This window comes from Takifugu flavidus, chromosome 12 (genome assembly GCF_003711565.1).
Source record: "Takifugu flavidus isolate HTHZ2018 chromosome 12, ASM371156v2, whole genome shotgun sequence".
In the NCBI taxonomy this organism is placed as follows: Eukaryota; Metazoa; Chordata; class Actinopteri; order Tetraodontiformes; family Tetraodontidae; genus Takifugu; species Takifugu flavidus.
The window spans coordinates 3,574,791-3,585,415 of record NC_079531.1 but is presented as its reverse complement, the minus strand read 5'-3'; the positions used below and the strand labels follow the sequence as shown (position 1 = coordinate 3,585,415).

General features: G+C 44.6%; 1 protein-coding gene across 4 annotated transcripts in view; it reads right to left on the bottom strand.

Annotated features, from left to right (window-relative positions):
* Positions 1-335: 335 nt before the first annotated feature.
* Positions 336-10,625, bottom strand: part of aplp2 (amyloid beta (A4) precursor-like protein 2) — a 31,354-nt gene continuing 21,064 nt past the window's right edge. Inside the window, exons 6-18 of one of the 4 annotated variants that reach the window (XM_057049044.1) lie at positions 10,337-10,533; positions 9,794-9,961; positions 8,576-8,709; positions 8,278-8,352; positions 7,893-8,051; positions 7,283-7,411; positions 5,920-6,019; positions 5,256-5,429; positions 4,653-4,688; positions 3,759-3,841; positions 2,740-2,817; positions 1,957-2,112; positions 336-1,817 (exon numbers count right to left, since the gene is read on the bottom strand). In XM_057049044.1, the coding sequence (XP_056905024.1) occupies positions 1,716-1,817; positions 1,957-2,112; positions 2,740-2,817; positions 3,759-3,841; positions 4,653-4,688; positions 5,256-5,429; positions 5,920-6,019; positions 7,283-7,411; positions 7,893-8,051; positions 8,278-8,352; positions 8,576-8,709; positions 9,794-9,961; positions 10,337-10,533 (1,591 nt within the window). In that variant the 3' untranslated portion in view covers positions 336-1,715. The remainder of the gene's footprint in view (positions 1,818-1,956; positions 2,113-2,739; positions 2,818-3,758; positions 3,842-4,652; positions 4,689-5,255; positions 5,430-5,919; positions 6,020-7,282; positions 7,412-7,892; positions 8,052-8,277; positions 8,353-8,575; positions 8,710-9,793; positions 9,962-10,336; positions 10,534-10,625) is intronic. The other 3 variants (XM_057049046.1, XM_057049045.1, XM_057049047.1) reach the window with 3 other exon arrangements.

Genomic DNA, 10,625 nt, shown 5'->3' with positions numbered 1-10,625 from the left:
GATCGTGATAGTTCCAATTTTAGCTCTTCGAGATTGTTATAATACTGAAACCGATGGGATTGATATCAATTGACAGAAATGTATACTTGTCAATTTTTAACAATTGACCAAACAAAATTAAATAAACCTTGAAAAAAGGGATGGACGCAATAGTAGTTCTTTATTTTTCTCCATGTGTGCTGACAATTATAATTCAATAAATTCTATCTATCTATCTATCTATCTATCTATCTATCTATCTATCTATCTATCTATCTATGAAGATGTGAATTGATTGATATGTACCCCCCTCCCTCCCCCATCCATCAACCAGTGTCAATAATTTTTAAAATCACTAATATGTATATTTTATTAGTTGCCAGTCCCCCTCCCCCACAATCAAGCAGGCAGTTACAAGGTCAAAGCCAGTTGGGTGCATAGTGAGACAGCCACATACAGAGATACTGTCACAGAAGGGGGAAAAAAAATAGAAAACTTAAAAATATTTTTTTTTATCATTTCATAAAAGAACAATGCACACCACAAGTAATCCGCTGGGGGGGAAAGCCACAGTTGCAATATCAATACAGGCATACAGGGACGAAAGTAAGAGAGAGGCATTCTGGAAATGGAGGATATTTGATTTCCCTGTATACACACACTTGTTTCAGGAAGCAGCTCTCCTGTCTGTCTTTCCGTCTGTGTCTGCCTGCATGGCCCTCCAGCTTCACCATGTCTCCTGCACACCCTCACCCGGGGGATCTTGGTACATCTAATTAGCGCCAAACACACCAGTTTCTTATTCGTTTTGAGGGTCCTAATGGGCAACTGCTGCAGTTTCGCAGTGGCTACGCCGTTTGCTGGGCTACAGAACACAGAAACAAAAGCTTCCTAAACACAGCACATTCATTTACGCATTCAGTAGGCATCATTTATCACCCTGCATCCCCATTTAAGAACGGGTTGTGTGAATGGGGGGATCACATTCACATGAGTGGGTCGATATGTTCGAGCTGCGGGTCTGTGCACACGTTCTTCTTTCACTCAGTGCACCTGCAAACAGTTTAGCTGTCAATAAAACCCTAAAGCCAACTTCCTGTAGAATGAGGTGGAATAAAACATCTACTTTCCTTTATATATATTTATATATATTCATCATGTAAATGTATCTTGTGTCTCTTATCATAAAGAACAAAAGTAAATAACTCATGATTTTATTTTTTTTTATGTGTTGTTTCACTATACAATTTAATCATTTAAAAAGAACCTTCATATACAAGCCATCTATTAAGAGGGGGGGGAAGAGAACAAAATAAAACAAGTTATTTCAGAATCTGCAATAATGACACTTGATGGAAAACTATAAGGATAGTGTCTGGTCCAGTTTTTAATATAGCTATTAAAAAACATTTAAGTCTTACTTGATTTGCATTTCACTTTCAAAAAATAAAATGTCTGAAAGAAAGTTACATCTTGATCTGGAATAGCTGTATATGCAATCACAGAGAAATCACATCTTCCATAATGTAAAATGGCAGATACATCACTTTTTCAAAAGAAACATGATCAAAAGTAGCTCTATATTACAATAGTAGCAGTAGTAGAAGTAGTAGCATTATTTAAGGATTGTTCTGAACAGACCAGTAAAAGGAGTTTGAATGATGCTCTTTATCAATAGCATAGGTTATTGGTCAGTAGTATAATTCTCCACAGTTGCTGCCCCCTGTCGGCGCCACTTAGATCTGCATTTGCTCCAGGTATTTGTAGGTGGGGTTTTCATAGCCGTGGTTCTGCATCTTGCTGAGATGGCGTTCCTCCGGCGACAGCATTGGGTCAACCTGGGGGAGAGGGGGGGGGCAGACACAGAGCACTGACATTCAACAACCATTCAACTCCAGCGGGTAAATCACGCTGTATGCGTCTTGTTTGATGTTTGCTTGTGTCTGAGGGGTACATTGAAGTCAGTGGCTGGCTCACCTCCACGATGCCATGACTGATGGTACCGTACTGTCTCTTCCTCAAAAGCACCAGACTGATTACAATCACAGTCGCTATGGCGACTGCAATCACCAGCAGGCCAATCAGCGCACTGCTCCCAAAGCTGAAGTCCTCTCCCAGGGGGCGGTAGGACTCCTACCACACATGTTAGAGGTGAAGAGTTAGAGAAACACAAGAATTTTAAATCCAAACAAATTGGTTTTAGAGTATAAGCCACAAAGAAAAATAAAAGAGATCAATCTTCATAGAAGTGGCTTTAAAATGGTGATTTATAAAGCAGAAGGTCTCTCCCGGAGGACAACCTATAACACACGACTGGCTTGCATACGTGTCCACACATGCATGAAATGTGACTTTGTGTAATATCTCAACCAGCTGCACAACACAGTCCACAGTCATCTCCACACTCACCTTCACAATGTTAGTTGGCACATATGACACAAACTGATCATATGCTGTAGGGGGTTTCTTTTCGTTTGCTCACATAAACCGAGCACGCTCAGTTTGTGTGGACTCACAAGTCAATGCTTAGATTTCCAAAGTGTGGTGCATTCTTTAACATTCACATAACAAACATGCTACCATGCCAAAATAACCAAAAGCTATTAGCCTGAACCACCATTAAAGGCACTGGAGAGGACTGGGATTCATTCCCAGAGCTTTTCGTCAATTCTCTCTGCACACTCCCTCCTTCCTTCACCTCCTCCCCACAGATAACTACAGTTCCCCAGAGAGGCCTGTGGAGGGCGCTGCTGTACTCACCAGCTCATCATCATGTATAACGCTGACTCTCTCTGCACTGTAAACCACTTCCTTTACATCCAGAGACTCATCAATCACCTGACAACACAGACAGGGGAGCCCAGGTTACACTCACCACAATGAGTGTGAGAATGTGTGTGTTAGAGACAGAGAGAGACAGAAAGAGAGAGAGCGAGAGAGGGAATGGATGTACAACAAAATTAAGTTTAAGGATTATCTGTGTGTGGCTGATGATACACTTGGAGTTGTCTGTCTGTAGAAAGTGGAAGGAGAGAGGGAGGGGTTTTGCACGCATCAACATAGTTAGCGTTCTGGTAGCGCCTCATTTCTGAGAGCTCTATTTAAAGGAGACGAAGCGCTGCGAGTGGAAGTGGCTGTGTTCAGGCAGCAGAGACAAAACCTCCTGCTTGTAGAGACAGAGCAGTCCACAGTCAGGATCCCATCATAAAATAATCCTGAGCGACACTTTAGCCCTCAGCGGCATTTGGAATTTTTAAACCTCGGACTGCTCTGTCCAAGAAGACCACCATGCTAGCATGCGTACATTCAAGAGTTTGCATGTCTGCAATTCATACGCACGCAAACAAATGCAGTTTTTGGGTGTGAAAAGCAGATCGCATTCAACAGCCGGAGCGTCATTAGTAACTCCACGGCCGGGTGTGGGGAGAAAAGAAAAGAAGCATGCATGTCTGCTGATCCAACTGTGACATTGATCAGAGACCACAGAGACACAGAAATAGCCCAGTAAGTGACAGCTGTAGCTATGACAACGCAGTTACTGGTAAATCAGACTCGTTAAGAGCTGAACTTAAGGGGCGCTTTGTGAAAGCATCTGTGTGTCTTCAGCAACAGAAACTGCAGCGATAAACCTGAAGGCAAATGTCTCTTTTTGCATATTTAAGAGGACAGAATCCAGGAGCGGCTGTCCTGCTGTGTTCAAGCTTTCACAAAGCCGCCCTTAGTTCAGGCCCTGAGCGCGGCAGGAATGCTCTGCGACGGAGGCTGAGATTCCCTCTTACCGTGTTCCCGTTGATCTTGGTTTTGCTGTTGATAATTCTCTCCTCGGCACCTATCAGTCCGTCTAATCCCGACATGGCAGAGCCTGCGGGAGGAGAAGCAGCACAGTCAACAACAGCAGGACAGGGGTGGGTGCATTAATGGGGACGGCCGCACGTCGCCGTCAGGCTCTCGCCGTGCACCCGTGACAACAAAGCTCTTTCTTCCATTCAGCAGGGCGACCGATGCTTGCCAGCGTGACAATAGCTTTACTTTTCTCCACACATCTTTCCTTTGACGTCATAACAGATGGTCATTTTTTAATCAAAGGTACCAGAAATTGGGCCATGATGTCATAAATGTGTCCTAGACTGATGATTTATGAACAGGCCAGAGGATCTATTAATAAACCCACATGAATAACTCAACAGGGAACCGTAGCGAGGCCGCGGGGCCACAGTCCTGAACAATGGACCTGTCTGATAGCTCTGGCTCTTATTGTCCACTTCTAGCTCAGTGCAATTGCTGATGTAAGTTGATTGAAACGCTGGACAGTAGCCCAGGCATCACGAGCAGTGACGTCAACACGCTTGAATAAAAAGGACTTTATATTGATTCCATATCTATAAATGTTGTACAAACTATCAATTATAATTTTTTTTAACTGTATGCCATTTCTGCAGATAGATACTTTATTTATACTGTATTTATTTCCAAGAAACCCCCTAAAACCAAGATGGATGGATAAAACTGGTAATAACTGTGCTAGAGTCAGAACGGAGCAGGTTTATGTAGATTATCAACACAGCAACCAAACAGCCTGAAGAGCTCACCATCAAAAGTAGAAAAGGGGGAGCAAAACAGTAGATGGGGATGAAGAGTAGGGGAGAGAAACGAGATGCAACAAAGGCACCAACCTTTTTTGAAGGCACGCGGGGAGTCTGATAGATCGCCTTGGTGTTAGGAATGAGCAACGAAAAAAGAAATAAAACAGAAAAAGGGAAGGAAGAGAGAAGAGAGAACTTAAGTGAGGAGAGAAATAGACAGGATTAACAAGCTGCGTTAACTAGAATTCAAAAGAGACCAGAAAGGAAGAGACATGACCAAACTTAAAAAGGCAGCCATTTCAGACGTGGCTCTTTCTAAGTCCTCTGCTGTGTTAGCATGTAAATGAGATGTTCCTCGGGGTTTTGCTCATGAAAATGTTCCATCCATCACTTTTTCCCCCCCTTTCCTTAAGGATTCAGTTTTCTGTTTGGCATCAGTGAAAAGCTTTCAGCTGCAGTTCAGTACCAAAGCCTGAGGCATCCTGCCTGCTGCAGGCTCGGCCACAAGGGAGACGCGGATTAATTTGAACCCGTGGAGCCGCAGCACATCTGCATTCACACTAAAAAGTACTGAAAACCGCTTAAACTTTTTTTTTCCTCTGCAACTGTTTTGTCACACTTTATCCCTCAAATCGTTCGTAGAGGCTTCTCCTCTCAACGGCGGACAGTGAGGATGCTGTTGGTGACTCTCACCCTCTGGCTCTGAGCGGGAGCCCACCGAGGCGACCTGGAACGGCCGGTAGGGTTTGCCCTCGGACACGGAGACCTCCACGCTCTCCTCTGACGACACGGTGATGTCTGGCTGGGATTCAGAGATGGAGGCCAGGAACTGGTCCATGTCCGTTTTCTGCTCCTGGAGAAGCTCGTCTGGGGCGAGAAACACAAATTGCCAACCAGTCAGTTAGTCTGGCACGTGGCCGCAAGGTGGAAAGTGAGAATTTCAATTACCGGGAACAGCCAGAGCATCTGTTCCCATTTCTGCTAACAACCAATTAGTATATTTCTGTGAGCTATTTTCTCTGTAAATCTACACATCTCCCAACAGGATAGTGCATGCTGAAAGCTGTGACCCAGTTCTGTCACCGCACCACTCCACTTTAATCTGTGCTGCTCCGTGCAGCACGGTTTCTTTAAACAAGCCGGAGCAAACAAAAGAACAGTATTAAAAACATGCGATGAGAGGTGTCTGTCTCGCCTTGTGCTACTGGAGATGAATAACGGGGGTTCTGAAATAGTTTCCCGATGAAGAGAGCAGAGAAACACGAATTCATGGGGAGAAAATGATTCCAGTCGCTGTCTGGGTTCCCTCTGCTTTCATTTCAAGTTCAAGGCACCTTGAGTTTTCTGACAGACTCACCAATTTCATCCTGGATCTCATCGGCCACATAGGGAACTTTGTAGAGCAGAGACAGGCTCTGGTTCATCCTCTCCTCGATCACACGCAGGTGGGTCATCACCTGAAGAGAGAGGTAAAGAAAGGGCCACAGATCTTTTTTTAGTGCTCAATCACAAGGCTGCACAACACGGCTGTATTCCACTTTATTAAGGCTCGTGTGTTTTTTCTTCGTGAAGCTGACATAATAAACAAGATGAATGCATTCCTGGTAAAACCCATGAGAAATTCAGACACAAAACTCGAGTCTTTGCGCGGATTCTTCCTCCTCCCATCATACATTGTGAGAATTACTGTTGGTTTAATTCATATATATTCAAAAAGGTATTGGAAACATTTAAACAGTAATGTTTTTCTAGTACAATGTGTGTTCTCTAGTGATTGTCAGTGATAAAGGAGCAGTGTTGAAGGCTGTTTTCATGCAAAAATGGGAATACATTTCAGCCCATTTCTACTTATTCACGCACAAAAAAATGTAGCATTCTAAGAATGTGTTCAAATTCTCTGCATGCGAGTCGGTGCTAACTAAGGAGATGCCAATGTGGGCAGAATATGAAAAGCTACCTGCCACTGACAAATCTGATCAGTTCTTGGCATTTGGATGTTTATTTCCTCCTGTAAAGTCCGTTGAAGTAATGCAGCATCTGGTTGCAGTGCCTCGTAATCACCGACAGATGGCAACAATGCACCTTTAGCTTTAAAGCCTATCTGGAGCCCTGCTGTTGATAAATAACCCTCACAACGAAGATTAGATTCTAGAGTCTTAGAGTGGAGATTTTGATGCATTAGACAACCTCTCCTATGCTCAGCATGGGTGCTTATTGCCTTACAAATAAATCAAGCACACTGGGCATGTTTTTAAGTTAAATATCAAACAAATAAAGAGCAGAAAATATATTTAAGCTCGTTGCAATTTTTCTGGGAGACAAGATACTGGCTATTAGGCAGCAAAGACGTGCACCCATATCATCTAATTAATGTATGCATCCAGCTTGTCCTCTTTCTCATTATTGACTGATTACCAAAAATGATGTAGAAGGGTACTGGAACATGCAGACAAGCACAATTAAGAGGCAAATTGTCAGCCGAATCCCTCTGCCATGACTTCTACTTCCTACACTTAAATGGGGCAGAGCAGAATGAGACACCACCATCTGTCTGAGCAGGATAGGGAGTGGTTTAGGATCGACTGTAGTGACACAATATGTGTTCACTGCCTAAAGGAGCCCAGGAGACACCAAACCGAACCATAGAGACTTCCTATAATACACAGAGGATTTATTATGAACAGATGAACCAAGTGAGGATTGGGATTCTAAAAACTGACCTGTGACTTCATCTGAGCAGCCTTCTCGGGATCCACAGCCAGGACGTGCTGGTAGTGGCGGATGGTGTGTTGGCGGTCCTTATTCTCAGCACGCACGTACCTTCTCAGGGCCTGCAGGATGCGATGGGGCTGAAGGAGACAGCATGCCCACACGTTAAATACTGTCACAACATTTCTGTCTTTTAACACAAGTCTCGTGACAGCAATTATACAATGAAGCTAAACCGTCTAAAATTATTTTATGCTGGGGACACTTCACTATTTTTGGACGGAAGCCCAACACCAAGCAGGTAAAAATGTTATCAGCACCTTGTGACACAGAGACAAAGTGTGCGCTGCCAAAAGGAGCAGGGAAATATTAGATAAGAGGCATTAAATAAATGACACAGGGATTATTACTGGAGCTTCTAACGTAACCGAGTTATTGCTCAAGCAGGAAATCTTTGTCTCTGTGATGAGATGAGATTTGGCAGAAGACACTGTCAGCTTAAGGCGCAGTAGGAGGCACGGCTCGCCGTATCCTCGTAAACCCGCTTGTGTTCACACATTTAGCGGGGATGAAACATTCAGACAGGTCAGGACAAAAAGATGCCCTTGTCTGGGAATTTACCCTGGGAGGGTCTGCCTGCAGGGCAGCGAGGTAATTCTCCAGCGCCAGTCGGCGGCGGTCGTTCAGCATGGCCTCCACCCGGGCCAAGTGGGTCTCCACCAACTGCTGCTTCTCGCTGGCCGTTTCTTCCTCCAGAGATTCCACCATGGCCTGGAAGTGCTGTAAACAAAAATCACACTCAATAATGTATACCTTCCTGAACAAAAGATGGGGGGGGGGGCTTCTCTGTCAGGCTGTCCTAATTTAGTCTTAGTGTTTTAAAGATAGGGCAGCCAGGGAAAAGAGATCTTAAATGGCACAGGGAACATGGGACAGTAAAAGTTACGTCTCACACAAACACAGGAACAAAGGGAACGCTCACACAGGTCGAGGATCGGTGTCTTACTTGGATCAGAGTCTGCCTCTCAGCCTTTGGAAGGTTCTTAGCCTGACGATCAGCTTCTTCCCACTCTTTTCTTACCTACAGACAACCGGAAACCAGGATAAAAAGCCTTTGATTTCACTGATAAGAGGCACTTAAAATACAGGTTTATTCTTTTTCCATTTATTTCTGGTGCTGAATTCAGATGCAGAATCTTTTGTTTTCTAATGCTTGAAATTTGAAGGGATGGCAAATGGCAGACTGATCAGCATGAGGACAACCCTAAAAGGCTTCTTCAAGGCAGGACAAAACACATCCTCACCCTCTCCATGCGACTGCGGTGCCTGATCTCCAGCTGCTCCTTGGCCCTTTGGAAGCGACTGTGCTCCTTGTCGTCGGCGGGGGTCTCGAAGTAAATGTCAACATCGTCGGTGGGCTGGGGAGTCACCAGGGTGACTGCCAATATTTGAACACATATGGTGAGTGATGTCGGCTAAAAACAATAGCTGGATCAAGAAATTCCAAAGCAGAACACAGCTTGCTGCTGCACAAAGGACCCAAAAGGACTCTTCACATTTCTGTTCCACTTCTGATAAATTTAAACCCATCCGACAGTCCTTCTTTTCTAGTTTGTTTCATCTTCCCGTCGGCTTTCTGCTGACACGTCTGTTTGACGTCCGGGTCATCCAGAGCCAAAGGACTCTCGGCTTCACGAGGTCCCCTTGCTGACTGGAGACGTCAAAAACATCATCTCAACCTCCAAAGAGGAGGCGCGGGGTTAAAAGTAAGCAAAAGTCCCTTGTAAGCCCTTTACTGCTTCATCTTCTAAAGGTCATGAATTGCATTAGAAAAGGCTGTGATGTCATTTTCTAACTCTACTGATAAAACAAAGAATCTATTTGACAGGTTACAGATCATTACCCAGAAAACAGGCTGCCTCTAGACTTGATTTTTATCTATTTTTGCAACCTTAAGGTGCACTTAAAATCTAAAATTTTCTCCAAAATGGACGGGGCACCTTATAATGTGGTGCGCCTTATGTGTGCACCGAGTTCCAAGATCTGTAAATGCTTTTCGGCTTTCGCAAAAGCCATTTGGGATTCATTTCATTCATTTCGGATACAGAAGATGACGTACATGAGTAAATTGCTAACGTACATGTTTTAAGCTAGCGTACCGGTATGTTTCACCATGCTGGCGCCCTATAATCCGGTGCGCCTTATGTATGTGTTAAATACAGAAATAGCACCCGTAACTGAGACTGCGCCTTTTAATACGGTACCCCTTATGGTTGCGAAACTACGGTAGTTCGACTGTCAATGGATATATTTGGATTTTAAACACAAGATTGTAGCAATTAGCTCCAGGAAAAACCAACCCCCATCAACTCATTAATGAGACGCAGCAGAGAGAATTTAAACACATCAGGGAAGAAACAATAGGCGATGAGCGACAGGTAACAGGCGTTCAGCTTCCACCTGAGTGACAGACTTCATGGCAGAAGTTTGCCCAATGTGGCCCCCTGTCATGTGACACTTACTCAGGCGCTTGCACACAGCCATGCAGTACTCCTCCGAGTCGAAATTGTTGCGGTTGCCGGCGCAGCCCCCGTAGATGAAGCGCACGCATTTCTTCTGGTCCACATCGAAGTGCCAACGGGGCATGGAGGCGCGGCAGGGGCCCGTCTCAGGCTCCAGGGTGCACACCTCTGTGAGGGGACAGCATGCTACATCATCAGGCCGCTAACGCTGATCACAAACACAACGTGATAACCGCAGGATTGACCTGCTACATCCGCTTAAACACCCTTCTGAAGCATGATGAACTGGAGTTATCAGCAGCTTGTCAAAGAAAGAGCAGGGTGATGTATTGTTACTGTGCTCTGATAAAGCAGCAGAGGGCACATCTGCCATTAGCTCAAGGAAAAAGCACTTGTTACTGCACAAGCTTATCTAATTACTGGCTGACTGAGATTCAGGAGTTAAAAAGGTTTGATAATATTTGAGTGGTAGGCAAAGTGCCACTAAAGAAGAAAAGCAAAGGTAGCAGCGAGACGGCAGATTATAATTTAATAGATCATAACCTTTCAGTTCCTGCAGAGTCTTGTCCTCTTGGCTCTCTGGCATTTTGTTCTCTTTTTTGTCATCCTCGTCCCCCTTTACTGCCTCCTCATCCTCGTAGACATAGTGGTACTCCTCCTCATCTTCCTCCTCCTCATCATCTTTGTAGTCATCCGCTGAATCTTCCTTTGCTGTGGGCTGCTCCTCAGCTGGTGTCTCACTGTGGAGGTGGGGGGGGGTGATGAGTTAAGGGAGGACTAATTCATCTGGGTGGACGATGGTGCCTGTCCTCCTCAGAAGAGGAAACAAACA